At 36.1% G+C, this 14026-nt stretch overlaps 3 protein-coding genes across 3 annotated transcripts; 1 reads left to right on the top strand and 2 right to left on the bottom strand.

The window, feature by feature from the left end:
* Positions 1 to 3562: 3562 nt before the first annotated feature.
* LOC133716855 (uncharacterized) lies at positions 3563 to 6403 on the top strand. Its single transcript, XM_062143506.1, has 6 exons — positions 3563 to 3723; positions 4095 to 4160; positions 4931 to 5005; positions 5513 to 5642; positions 5730 to 5855; positions 5982 to 6403. The coding sequence occupies exons 1-6, from the start codon at positions 3563 to 3565 to the stop codon at positions 6123 to 6125; spliced, it is 702 nt and encodes a 233-aa protein (XP_061999490.1). The 3' UTR covers positions 6126 to 6403.
* Positions 6404 to 8166: 1763 nt separating this feature from the next.
* On the bottom strand, positions 8167 to 8571 carry LOC133714421 (protein cornichon homolog 4-like). Its single transcript, XM_062140535.1, has one exon. The coding sequence runs from the start codon at positions 8569 to 8571 to the stop codon at positions 8167 to 8169; it is 405 nt and encodes a 134-aa protein (XP_061996519.1).
* A 2470-nt stretch (positions 8572 to 11041) lies between these two features.
* LOC133718185 (uncharacterized) lies at positions 11042 to 13002 on the bottom strand. The gene is made up of 2 exons (XM_062144997.1): positions 11901 to 13002; positions 11042 to 11480 (listed from the first exon to the last, which is right to left on the bottom strand). Exons 1-2 carry the CDS (start codon positions 12924 to 12926, stop codon positions 11145 to 11147), a joined length of 1362 nt encoding a protein of 453 aa, XP_062000981.1. The 5' UTR covers positions 12927 to 13002; the 3' UTR covers positions 11042 to 11144.
* Between the last annotated feature and the right edge of the window lie 1024 nt (positions 13003 to 14026).

The raw sequence follows: 14026 nt of genomic DNA, 5'->3' as shown, positions 1-14026 counted from the left end.
AAACTCGCCACCCGATAAAATCGTCTCGTTTGTACTGTTCAAGAGGCTCTATGTTGTTATTCCCGAAATCGAACTCGTCGTCTATGCATTTCAGGAGTTCTCGTAAGTTCTTATCTGTAACCTCAGCCTTTTTTAGCAAATCGACCTTTAGATGTTTAGAGTATCATTTTTCCAAATTTTCAGCCAAATAAAAAATCTTAAAAGCGTTCATAATCGTGATTTTTATCATTTATGAACATGAAATGTTCAAGGTGGACATATTTGGTTTGTCTATTGATTTGATCTAGTTCGTCACCTTAATGAATAGCAATTTGGAAGAAAATTTTCAGAAGTGATATACTCATGGAGCCCTAAACATTTAACAATAGATTTGTTGAGATGTGATCGAAAAGTAGGTCTCAAAACCATTGTTTTGAAAGTTTTCATGGAGTTCTCATTTTTAAGGTCTCATTAGAGCCACTCCCTACATGTTTATAATGTCTGAAAGGGAAAGAACATTAGTCGACCTTTTGGAAAAAAAAACAATTCTTCTTTTCCTATTACTATCTCTTGGAATATCTCTTCAATCATGTCTCTCATAAGAAAAATAAATGAAAAAAAAAACGATGTTCAAAACAATGAAAAAGAAATAAAGATGCAGACTTTCTCGTACATGAGAGAGATTAATGAAATTTTAGTTGAATATAGTAACTCACACAGTTAAACCAACATATAAAGTAAATCACAACAAATGCAGAAACTCTTGATCGCCATTAGTAACGTGAGAATGGGTTGCATCATACATAGCTTGTAAGTCCTTTTCTTATTGGCTTTTGCCTACTAATAATTGGGCGGTTAGACCCAAATATAAGTGAAGAATGAGCAGACGATAGTAGCCCATTCCAGATTAGGAAATTTAAATATTTAGCTGGAGGTGTTGCTACTCATTTGAAAGATTACCTAAAGAGTTAGAAGTCTCCGCCACCACGATAAGAGGTATCTCTCTGTCGCTCTCTTTCTCTCTCATTTATGTTACTTCGTGTGCCATACATGGGGTTACTTTTTAGCATTTCTATAAGTTTTGTGTGCCAACATTGGGTCTTCTCTTTAAATAAAAAAATTTAGGCTAGATAAATGAGCTTCTAGATGGGTTTAAAAATTATTTCCATTATATTCTCTTTAAAGACTATTATTGACAATAATATTCAAAAAATTGATGAGATTTGTGTATTTTTATATATCAATAAAATATTAATATGATTTAGCTTCATTTCCTTACATAAACCAAACATTATCATGAGTTTTTTTCCTTGTTGTGAGAAAATGTTCGAAAACACCGAAAAGAAAAATTAGTGGGACATTTACTTTTCGTTCATATGAACACGGAGGAATTGATTTCAATTTATGAACGAAACAAGGGTTTAGTGTTTGTTACACCATATTTGTTGGATGAACTATTGATTTTTTTCTTCTTTTTTTAGTAGAATGAAGCTATCAAAGTTTAACGTACTGATTCACAATTTTTTTAGCCATACAAACTATGAAATCTCAGTCTTGAATTGCAATTTGAATGTATATATATGCACCCCACTTGAGGTACCGTAGCTTCTTGGCCAAAAGAATTGATATTTGAGGAATTGTTTTGCAAATTTAATGAGGAAGGTCATATTGTATATGACCAATCCCTGTGGGGAAAAATTGACTCTTCCAAACATTACAGCTTCTTTCTTTTTTCAAATATTTTTTTATTTTTGTTTTAAAAGACATGGATCTTCCGGTTCCTGAAAATCCAAATGTTTAAGAACTAGGCCAGGATGAACACGTCTTCGTCTGTTCGTACCAGATACACTGATATCTCTGGTGAATTACATATATGGATGCTCAGCACGATCTAAATCTACATGGTGCGACACACACTTGAGCACAGACCCTACGTGGCCGCAGGCAAAATCGAAGGAATTAAATCAATATCATCATCAACAATTAAACTTGTTGAATGAACAAATAACAGGTCTGCAAAATGAAATCGACCAAATTAATAGACAGGTGAATGCATTGAACTAAGAGTCTATTGATGCCAGAAATCACAGGAATGAGCTACTTGACAGGATACTAATCTTGCAAATCAACTTCAACAACAGTTGATTGATGCAGATGTCATCACTTTTGGATCATATACGCAAATGGAATACATTGTGAACAACATGTTACCTTTCCCCAACCAAAAGCGAATTGCTGTATTTTTATTTGTAACTGTTCCCAAAAAAACACCGTATACGGAACCTAATAGTAGAAAACAGGATGGAGTTTATACCCTAATCATTCCTCTCGAATAATTATGTGTTCAACCCAAATGCTCTCCCAGGCATCTCTTAGAAACAGTGTATGGAATTATCTAATTTATGTGCAGTTCGAATGTTACTATTACGAATAATGTCTGAGATTAGACCCTAAGCGTTCTTATTTTTTCCTTTTTTTAAAGTCTTTTGAATGATATTAATTATTTAAGAAAAATCAGCAATTTTGAGCTTATTGTTGCTATTTTTCAGTTTATAAATTTGATTATAGTCATTAGTTTTATAAGCTTCCCTTTTTCGAAACTCGAAGTTCTTTTAAGTTCATAAATCTTATTATCATGAGAAGCCAATATGTTTCTTGGTTTATCCGTTTAGTTTTTTCAGAAGTTGAAGAGTGTTCGAAAATTCGTATCATATTGATGGTGCTTATGTTGTCTTTTGGTGTCTTGTTCTCAAACCCCAAACAAAATCAACTGTATTTGTTTGATAAGATAGTTTTAATGTCACAAACACACATTTATAGAACTAAAATACTGGTATAATCAATAATTCCACTGTATACTTACTGAGTTAATACTATACGTTTTGATTCGTTCTAGACTTATATCTTATTAGTCTTAGTTTTATAATCCTTCTTTTTACGAAACACAAGTTCTTTTAGGTCCCTTCTTTTCTGAAAGTTAATGTGCTAAATGATTTTAGTTGTTTTAATCTTTCATAAATTTTTTTTTTTTTTGAATAATAATCTTTCATAAATTTAAAGGGACTCAAAAGCTTGTATTATGACGGCAATGATGATGGTGATGTTGTCTTTTGAAATTTGTTCTCAAACCCCAAACCCAAACTAGGTCCTTTATTTTTGTTTGACGAGGCAGTCCTAATGTCACACTCGCATTTACACAACTACAAATTTACAATTATTCTGTTATGATTGATAGTTGCATTATATACTTACTAAGTCATATATTAGACTTGTATATTTTGATTCGCTGTGTATGATGAATTTATAAAGAAAAATTACCACCACTTGAAGTAAGCTAGACCTAGACAAAAGCCGATCAACCTAAAGGTCAAACAAAACTCCGGCGATCGAGAAATGAAATAGTAAGAGAATTTAGGGACTTTAAACCAAGAGCGAAAATCAAATTCACAAAACAACAAGGGCCTCAAAACAATTTTACATTTTCAAAAGCGCATTTACTTCTCAGAGTAGCACAGTGAGAGTGATTTAGGGTTTAACGAGGGCTTTTTGCCAGAAAGAAAATCTCGCCGGAGTTAGATTCAGAATGCGGAGGTCGATTGCGAGTCTGGGTGGGTTCCTCGTCAAAAGCCGAGGGTTTAGCACGAGCTCGTCGCCGGAGAAAATCGTCGCGTCCGTACTCTTCGAGAGGCTGCCGGTTGTTATTCCCAAAATCGACCCAATCGTCTATGCATTTCAGGAGTTCTCGTAAGTTCCTATCTTTAATCTCAGAAATTGAATTCAGATGCGATTTGATGATTGTGTTTTGCTCCGGAATTTGATTAATGAAAGAAAAAAGTGAATTTTTGATTGTTTTGGAAGAGAAGTGAAAGAAAAGTTCGAAAATTTGATTGGTTTATATGGTAGAAGAGTGTATGGAGTAGCTGATTTGAGCCGGGCTAAGCTCAATTTTACAGTTTCAGAAGATTGATGAATGCCAATTCAGTGTTTTGCTTAGATAAGTGTGTACTATGGTGATACCTGAATCAGTGGAATTTTGATTCAATTTCTGTGAGTGAAGTACTTTTTGGTTTAGTGGAGCTCATGTTACTTTGTTGTTTTGGCCTTTGGGATTGTAGGTTTCGGTGGCGACAGCAATATCGACGCAGATATCCGGATGAGCTTTTAGATAAGTCTAATGCTAGGTGAGGTTTAGAGGTTGATTACTTTATTGGATTTGTTACTTGATCACAACTGCATTGTGTATGAATGATGGCCCTTTTTTATTTCTAATTTATCAAGCACATTGTGGCTGTTGCCTTCTGTTCTAATTGCTGAATCGTAAAGGTGCATTTCCCAGTAAAAAGTATTCTTGGGCGTATTTGCCATTTTAACTATATTTCATACTGTCGTGCGTGATGATCAGGAAATTTTTGATTCCTGATGTGTTCATATTGTGTCCAGTATTAGGTTAGTCTATTTTCTGGTTTCAATGGCTCCCATACCTTAAAGGTAGTTAAAGTTGATGTTTATTTGTTTCTGGCAAGTTCGATTTTTTTTATTTCTTTCTTATTGTCTTGCAAAATGTGATTGTCTTAATATAAGGAAACCTCTGCAAGCATTCTTAGGGACTAACCGTTCAGAGTTATAAAAAGAGATAATGTTGATACTAGTATAAGGAAACATGATCTTGGTAAACTGATGCATCATAAAGAGTGGCTAGTTTTTCTTCTGGTTTGCATTCATGAATCAAGCAAACCACCGTTGAGAATGACCTGTCTATTTATTCACCCAGTTCTAGTTTTATGGGAAGCACTGAAACGTACATCCACGCACAAAGCTATTTTATAAAATCTAATTGATAAAGTTCATATGCAATTGTTCCACTTATTGCATTAACCTTACATGATTCATGCACAAAAATGGTGCAAATAAAATGTACAACTCTAGTATGACACTTTCTTTTGGTGAACAGGGGAAAAGGAGACTACCAAATTGATTATGTACCGGCTCCACGGATCACTGAAGCTGACAAACAAAATGATAGAAAGTATGGAGTATAATTTTGGTCTATCTATAAGAATCTAGTTTTCCTTCTCAACTTTTCACTTTATTTGAAGTAAAAGAGCTCCTAAAAATTGCCTATGAATTTCTTTAAAAACCTATTCTACAGTCGTCTTGGATTTAAGGTGGATAAATGTTTTGCACTGGTAATGGTTGGATATTGAGTGATTACTATTGATCATTTGTTTTAGTGCTTACTTCTTAGTTGGCTTTTCTTTATGGGTTAAATGTAATGTGAGTTAAGTTTTATTGCTATTATAGTGTTTCAGAGGTCTGTATGTAATATCATATTAGTAGATCATGTGCTGTGCCTTGGAGTTATGATATGGTCAAAAAACTATTTTAGTGGGTGAAACTTAATTGCTGAGAGAAAAATTAGAAGAATTGATAACTCATTAGATCTTTTATACGTAAAACTTATGTGAATGATTTTGATATCAGAACACAAAAACAAAAAGTTCCTAGTATTGAAGTTAGTTGTCTTGTTCTTTAGGTCATTGCAGAGAGCACTTGACAGAAGACTTTATCTTCTTATCTATGGTAACACACATGGATCTCCGAATGGAAAGCCAGTCTGGCATTTTCCAGAAAAAGTGTACGAGTCTGAGGAGACATTGCGGAAGGTGATGGCTGTTATATGATATATATTATTTTTACTCTTCCATATAAATCACATTTGTGTTTGCTAAATAAATACCATTTTTCTTCAGTGTGCAGAATCTGCATTACAGTCTGTCCTAGGTGATCTGTCCCACACATATTTTGTTGGAAATGCTCCCATGGGACATATTGCAATGGAGTCATCAGAGAATGTGACCGACTCTCCATCTTTCAAGGTTGGCTTTTGGCAACATTTTCTGTTTTACACTGGCTTGTGCTGATAGTGATAAGGCTTGTGCTGATAGTGATAATAATTTCATATGTATACTGACAATTACATCTTTTTCTTCCCTTTCTTTCAGCAATTCTTTTTCAAGTCTCAAGTGATTGCAACAAACAAGTTAAAAATTGGGAAGTGTGAGGATTTTGTTTGGGTGACCAAGGATGAATTGATGGAATATTTTCCTGAGAAAGCTGAGTTCCTCAGCAAGATGATCATTAGCTGATCTGCCATATGTAATCTCTTTTTGCATAAAATCTTTGCAATTCAGACTAGGAATTTATATCGACTGTTGATTAAAGAGTGAAAGCTGACATAGTGAATCTTAGGCTGTAGAATGCTGCAATTAAAGTTTGTTGTGGGGCTTGCTGTTTACTGGCTGAAGCCTGGCTCAGTACTGGAATTTTTGGATGGTTGTTGCATCAATGCTGCCCCTTTCGGATTTTTCATTTATTTTCCCTGCCTTTTTTCCCCTGGTAATAAATCTACTTGCTGCAAGGGTGCTGTTGATCTATGATTGTATGTTATGTTCGCAAAGTCCCTCTCTTGAAGCTCCATTTTTTAAATGTGCTTGGTTTTTTCTACATCTTCAGGACTAAGAATACCTTGTATTTGTCATCTTAACATGTTATTTGTCATGTTAAGATGGAAAACCTTGTAGATCAATCAGGAATCAGGCGCTCATTCCCCAAACCAAGGCTACAAGAAATAGGAGCTGAAAGTTTTGCTTATTCTCTTTAACATCCACTTGCTATTGTAGACAAGTTTGCATACAAGTATAAAACCCACGCAATAGAAGAATAAACATACAAACAATAGCAAAGATCTTCTGTGCCAAGGTCTCCGGTTCTGGCATAATATCATTTCTTTTTCAGTTTTTCTTCAGTGTCCGACTTTTAGTTTTGTTTTTCTTCAGAGTCCGGCTTTTAGTTTTTATATGATGTTTCTTTATGTGATCTTGATGTTCGGTCTTCTGAATGGTGCTGTGTAGTTGTCTAGGTCTATGTACTCTGCATACACAATTGGTTCTGCTATGTAATCTTCTTCTAGGTGGTTACGATAGCTCTCATCGAACGTAGACGCCTCCACCGTACGTCCTCCCCACTTACCGCACATCCAGCAATGAGCCGCGGTAGGCTGCAATAACTCATAACCACATAAGTCACATATTACTAGATAGTCAGGGCCAACAGTTGCACCAGGTGGAACACACTCCAGGTACGGGCAACGAATAAAGTGTTGGTGACCATCACCACAAATCTGACATAAGGATGACTCCGGCGGCAGCCTTTAGATCTTCTTCAGAGTACTTCTCCTCCTTGCCCACTGCTGGTCTCACTGTGATTCCAGAAATATCCATATGTAGGGTTAATTTGGTGCTGGGTGAATGAGATCGAATTGTCACGGATGTCCAATCTTCTTCTATTCTATCTTGAAGGTAGGTATTTATAGACAATATTATGACAAAACATAATCCTATCCTATTAGGAATAGAAATCCTAATCAAACTAGTATAACACGTCTTAAACTAGGTAACATGTATATTGCAATTTACCTCCCTCAAGCTGAGAATGGATGAAATAGTTTTTCCTCCGTAGTACATTCTGCACCCATTTTCTAGTTTTATATCTATTGTTTTTATTTTTTTTAAGGGAGTTGTTTTTATTCCTGGAAATGGGATCCTCATATCTTAACTCATGCTGGGCAGATAGATGCACATGCATTATAGTACATTATGCAGCACATGCATCAATCTCAAAGACGAGACATGCATAATATGCATTTAGCTTGCAGCAGTTGACAATAACTTTGATTTATGATCTCTTCCTAAATTATACTGGGGTGAATGAGATCGAGTAGTCACGACGTACAATGTTCTTCTCTCCTTTTATAATAATAATAATAATAATAATAATAATAAATAATAATAAATAATAAATAAAATTAATTTTATTATATGTCACGATCTTCTGAATCACTATGAGGCAGAGCCATTCGCCCATTTGCAACAATTAAAAGATTATACTGCTTCACATTGTAAATGATGGAAAAAAGTTGTCCATATATAAAGTGGACGAGTGCAAGTAATTTACATACAATAGGTGGAGCATCTAACTACCAACACAAAATCAAATGAGAAATCAAGTGTCAAAATCAGGCTGAGTTTGCACAAGTACTGATTCAATTCCACACGAGACCATCTCCTCTATGGCTCCTTCTTAAAAACAATGGTAGAGCTCAGTGGAAGCAACTGTGCATGATTAATCTTATTCATCTCCAATGCTCCAAAACAACCCGAATAGAGAGAGGATGGCCAGGATGAACAGATAGGCAATCTTGAAGATGCGTTGTTTTTTCTCCCAGCTCAGCAGGTTGTAGATCTCAGTCACATCTGCCAAGTGCTGCCCCTTCATGTACGAATTGACGTTATAATATAGGTGCGGGAGAGCCAATGGAAGCATAAACCAATGTCTCGTTATAAAAAGAATGACGCAGAAAACTCCTTGAACGATAAACTCTGGCAAAACAGTACGGTTTATCCGAGATGATGAATCATATGAGTTGATGTAATCGTCTTCGAGGTCCATTAGGCACATGAGCTGATAGCCCACAAGGCATAAGAGAGTTAAGATGAAGAAGATACTCAAAAGCCATGTCCATAGCATCTCCATCACAGATCACCTCTTTCTCTCGGTATTGGTCTGTCTGTGTTTTGGTCTTCTCGGTAGAAATCGGCTTCTGGTTTTCGTTGGTGCAATCGGAAATCAAAATCTTGTTTCTTCTTCTCTTCTATCTTGAAGGTAGGTATTTATAGACGATGTTATGACTAAACATAATCTATGTGGAATAGAAGTCCTAATCAAATAGGTTGGTCGAGCTGCCGAGTATGGAACCCACATGTTTAGAGTTTGAGTCCCAACTCTCACCAGTTTGTGTCCAGCAGATTTGAGGGGCCTTCGGGTTCATGTACCTACTGCGGAAGATTAGTCTGGCTTTACTGGGATACTCTCGTAGATCTCGGTCTGAATCCTAACTAGGTGGGTGTGTTATCAACTCGCTAACGTAACCGAGGTGGCTATGAGTCAAAAAAAGAAGTTCTAATCAAAATAAAAATAGAAAACCTAATCAAACTAGGAAAGAAAACCTAAAACATATGTTAAACTAGGAAACATGGATGAAATAGTTTTGGCCTCCTTTGTACATTCTCCACCCATTTTCTAGTTTTTATATCTATGAGAATTACAACTAGCATTTCGTGAGGCAATCTCACAACCTTCCACTTAAAAATGAGGGACTTATGTCACTAGATCAAATGGTAATGAGCTTCAATATGGATTAGTTAGGCTTATTGGATTAAACATGGGGTATTTTACCATGCTTCGACTCAAGTTGGGAATTAACCTCCATATAAGGTTGACGTACATACACATTGCTTCCATCTTGTTATTGGATAAAGCAAAGTTTGTCCATTGATTCTGAGTCAAGTCGAGTGGTGCTGATATTAATCATGAGGAACAAAACAACATTTTTGATAGAATTCACAAAGCTGAATGATGAGGGCACCAAATGGCTTTATCCTGAACTATTAGTTGGTGAGATTTCAGAATGAGAAATGCTAGTAACCTTCTCTATCTATCTTTATTTTCTACATTCCCCATTTATTAACCGTCATGTGTCTTCTTATGTCACTCAAAACCATAATATTAATATTATCAAAGCTGAATTTCATTTCTTCCAAATATGCCCCTAATTATTGCTTATTAACAGCTTTATTATTTTTCTTCTTTCTATTCAAACTCTCTCTCTCTCTCTCTCTCCAGCGAGGGAGTCCTTGGCTCCTTTATTCTGTTGGTTCAATACAAATCCCTAATTTTGATCATATCAATTAACAAATCATTATTGATTGAAGGAGCTTGATGACCTATAATTCAAACTCTGATTCAATTTTTATAAAACCTTAGAATCTAACACAACTACATATGATTTGAGTACAAATAATGTAGAGACAAAAATGAAGGTTGCTGGTTTCGATCATTATTTCTTTCTCTCTCTTTTTCGTTCTGTTTTTCCTTAGAAAATAATGGTTTCTCCTTTCAAAAAAAAAATGGTTTCTAGGATCTGCATAGGCGTGGAAAGTAATATACAATTGAACGCAGAAGCTATTTGATTTTGGTAATTCATTATATTGTGGCAGTATTTTTTTTTTGGGAGTGAATTTTTTTTTTTCTAATCCAGGCTATGCAATTGTTTCCTAAAGGTTGATATTGAATTGAACCAAAGAAGAATGATACAAAGAGAAGGAGGAAAGGAAGATAAAGTGGAAAGGACAGGTGGAAATCGTTCACAGAGAGAACGAGAAAGAGAAAAGAATCTAAATGGAAATAAAAAGAAAATACACGTCCTTTCAAAAAAAAAAAAAAAAAATACACGTCCAAAAAAAAAAGAAATAAAAAGAAAATAAGAAATATGTGTTAATGCAATAATTATGGGCAGATTGGGAAAATACAAAGGTTATTTAGTAAAACATATATGTTATGGTTTTGAGTGAAATAAGAAGACACATGGCAGTTAATAAATGGAAAATGTAGAAATGAAAAGTAGATGAAGAAAGTTGCTAGCATTTCTCTTTCAGAATAGACGGGGGAGATTAAGTATTATAAAGCTAAAGAGTTGTAACAATGATTATATATAGAGAAGATAGAGGTGCGGAACACACAGGCGGAAGCGAATTCATAGTTGTATAGTTCAAGAGTAGGCTTTACTGCTTTAGGAATAGGGAATTGGTGTTTGGTTGGTCCTTTCAGGTTATGCTATCTTAACTCATGCTTTAGAAGGCAAAAATCGTTAGGTAGATAGATACAGGTACATTACTATGCAGCAGCAGCAGCACATGCATCAATCTCAAAGATAAGACAAGCATATTGTGTTATTAGCTTGCAGCCGTTGACAATAACTTCAATTTATGATCTCTGCATAAATTTGTGCAACATTCTAACTTGGAAAAATATCTGACATTAATGCAAATAGCTTATATGGCTTCCGCGCTCGTTACAGAAATCAACTTCATAGAAACATGATCCAGCAATAAACATTTTCAAGTCAACTAAAATCTAAAAGTTGAACATTCGAACAAAGCAGCTATAAAGAAGTAATACTCACTAAAAGTCTTCCGGATAAAATTTTGGAGTCAAATGGAAGTTAAAAGTTGAAGGCACTAAAAGTCAGACACATTACAGAGCATAGTCTACAAAACCACGAATTCTATTGTTGAAGGCACTTCTTTTTTCAGCATGTCCACAGCACCTTTTCTTGCAACTTCCTCCATCAAGGCATGTTCTTTTCTCCTATCAGCTCCAGTATGATGAAATTCCCAATGAACAGGATTAATAACAATTTTCTCCAGAGCAATAGCAGTCTCTATCACGTGTCTCACATGTTCCACAGCATTTAAACGATGGCGATACCTTACTATTTCTAATACCTTTAGGTAACGATGTGGGTATGTGGTAACTTTCTCTCCATATCTCGGTATGTATGATGTGCGTGGATCACAACTAAAATAAGAATCTAAGAATTCCATCTACACCAAGACAACCATTTTTCAGTGTACAAGCAAAAAGAACAAAAGGGACCATTGAATAGATAGAATCATCATTAACCTAACAAGAAACTGATATGCATGCAACTGAATGGTTAGGCCGACAAAGGACACTAGATTAGTACTGAAAGTTCTCAACTCAAACAGACCAATAGAAACTACTTTAGGGCCGGGTCGGGTATATTACCAGCTAGATTAAAACCGCCTCCAGTAGCATTGTTAGAACTAAAACTTTATATACAGTCATGATGAAGAGAAGAAGAAAAAAATGCATGTCTTATATATGAGTGCAATGTTGGCATTGACGCTTATAGTCATTAACCACTACATGATGGCAGAACGTGCACAAATAACTATCATAACTCAATTTGTGCAATCAATAACTCAATTTCAAAAATATACCTTCAACACAAGAGTGCCCAAACGAGGGAATGCCTTGAGGAAAGAGGTCAACATACGAAGACTATCCCAGCATTTATCTGCATAAACTACCAAATCAAAACACTTGAGATTTGGTAATGCAGGGATTTCATGATTCTCCTTATAGACCTTCACGTCCATGCAATGGATGTCCATCATGAGAGTGTGCAGCTGAGAAATACAAGATGAAAGCTGGCTGAAAGGGAGTGCGATGCAATCTTTGTTGGATGAACGGTAGGAAAGGTTGGCCTCACTCAATAGTGGTACATTCTCAACAACCACATCTATAGGATGCCCAACATATGACAGTAAAGCCAGGAGAGGGGCATTACGAATCTCAATTGCTTTTAGGTGCCGATTACGACTCATCACCAGAGACTTGAGTGCAACGGGGCGGTTCCGATTGCCAATTAACGCTACCTTGATCAAAGAATGGGTAAACGACACCCTTAACCTCTCAAGACTAGGGGAGTTACGCACCAAGTCGTCGAGGGTATCTTGTGTCACATCCACAAATTCCAATTCTAGAGCCTTGAGGCTGTCAAAGCCTGTTAACTTGTGTGGAAAGAGGTAAAAGTTAGCAGAACAACCTGCCAGAAATTCCAATACCAGAACTTCAACCCTCCTTGTCATCGCAAACTGAACCCATTCATCAACTTCACTCCTATACCTCTCATCGATTCGACAAAAACAAGCCCTGAAAAGTTTCAAATTGCCATCCTCCTCCTTAAGCTGTCTCACGACACGAGTAACCCAGTTTACATAATCAAGGGTTTTCCGGTCTCTCACTTCCCGGTCCTTCTCCGCCAAGAATCCCCGTAGGATTTCAGCCGCATCAAAATCTAGCGAGTCAATAGACCTCCACATATATCGAAATTCCTTACAAAGGCTGCTAGTAGCCACTGCATCCTTTAGTGACAACCGGGACAAGATAATACCAAAGATTTCAACTGTATTCCTCTCCTGATGAATTCCCCGGCCGGCCTTTTTGTAGCAGGGGGTGTCCATCTTACAATTCAGCCGCCGTAGTGGCTATGGGTGCCGATTCAGTTTTGATTCGATGGCTTATTTACTGCGCCTTAGATTTGCCCTAATGAGTCGGATAGGTTAATTAGATTGACCTAAATCAATTTTTCATTTCTTGGACGAATACACACGTGTACGTGTATATATAGGGGCCCCTTTAGTGAGTGTTTTTTTAGCTATTTTAAGGGATCGCTCGTTAGACCCATTTTTCGATCACTTATTAACATGTTAACCATTCAGTTTTTAGGTATATATGAGTAGATCATCTCTGCAAATTTTTAGGCAAATTGACAATCGTTAAGGCATTCAAAACTGCGATTTACAATTATTAACATGAACGGTTCAGGTTGGACAGATTTAGTTCGGACATTAATTTAATCTAATTCAATACCTTAATGATCATCAATTTAGTTAAAAGTTTGTAGAAGTAATCTATGCATTAGGACCTAGGGCTAAGCATTTAGCCCAAAAATCGAAACCCGACCCTGGACAGGCCTGAACAAAAAAATTTGATAGTTTTATAAGGCCCGGCCCGAAAACATTAAATAACGGGCCTGGCCGATCTTAAGAAGTCACAAAAAAAAAGGGAATTATTTTTAGTTTTTTATTCTTCTCTCTTTTTCTTTCTGGACTCACTCTTCTTCTTTCTCTTCTTTTTGCACTCTCTAGACCTTTCTTTCCCCGTCTCTTCTTGTTCCTCCCTCCCCTCTTTTTTTTTTCCTCTCTTCTTCTTCTCTCTTCTTATCTTCTTCTTCTTCCCAAACGCCTTCATCGTTTTTTTTTTTCCCTTCTCTCCCTGGTCCTCCTTCCCCATCAAATCAATAGTAGATAATGAGAGAATTCTTAGTTCTCTTTTGTCTTTACTCAACCCCATAATCTCTCTCTCTCTCTAGTTTTTCTGTAGCTATGCAGAGAAGATAATACAGAAAATTTGGAGGACAAATTTGAGCTGTGCAAGGTTTGGAAGCTTGATTGGATAACGAAGTCTGAGCATGATTCGATAATGAAGTCCGAGCTTGAGCAAGATGATTGAAGTCTGAGTTTGATTCCATAAACCCAGACTTTCGATGGTGGTGGTTAGG

Source organism: Rosa rugosa, chromosome 6 (genome assembly GCF_958449725.1).
Source record: "Rosa rugosa chromosome 6, drRosRugo1.1, whole genome shotgun sequence".
NCBI lineage: Eukaryota > Viridiplantae > Streptophyta > Magnoliopsida > Rosales > Rosaceae > Rosa > Rosa rugosa.
The sequence above is the reverse complement of the archived record's forward strand: the minus strand, read 5'-3'. Positions and strand labels throughout refer to the sequence as shown.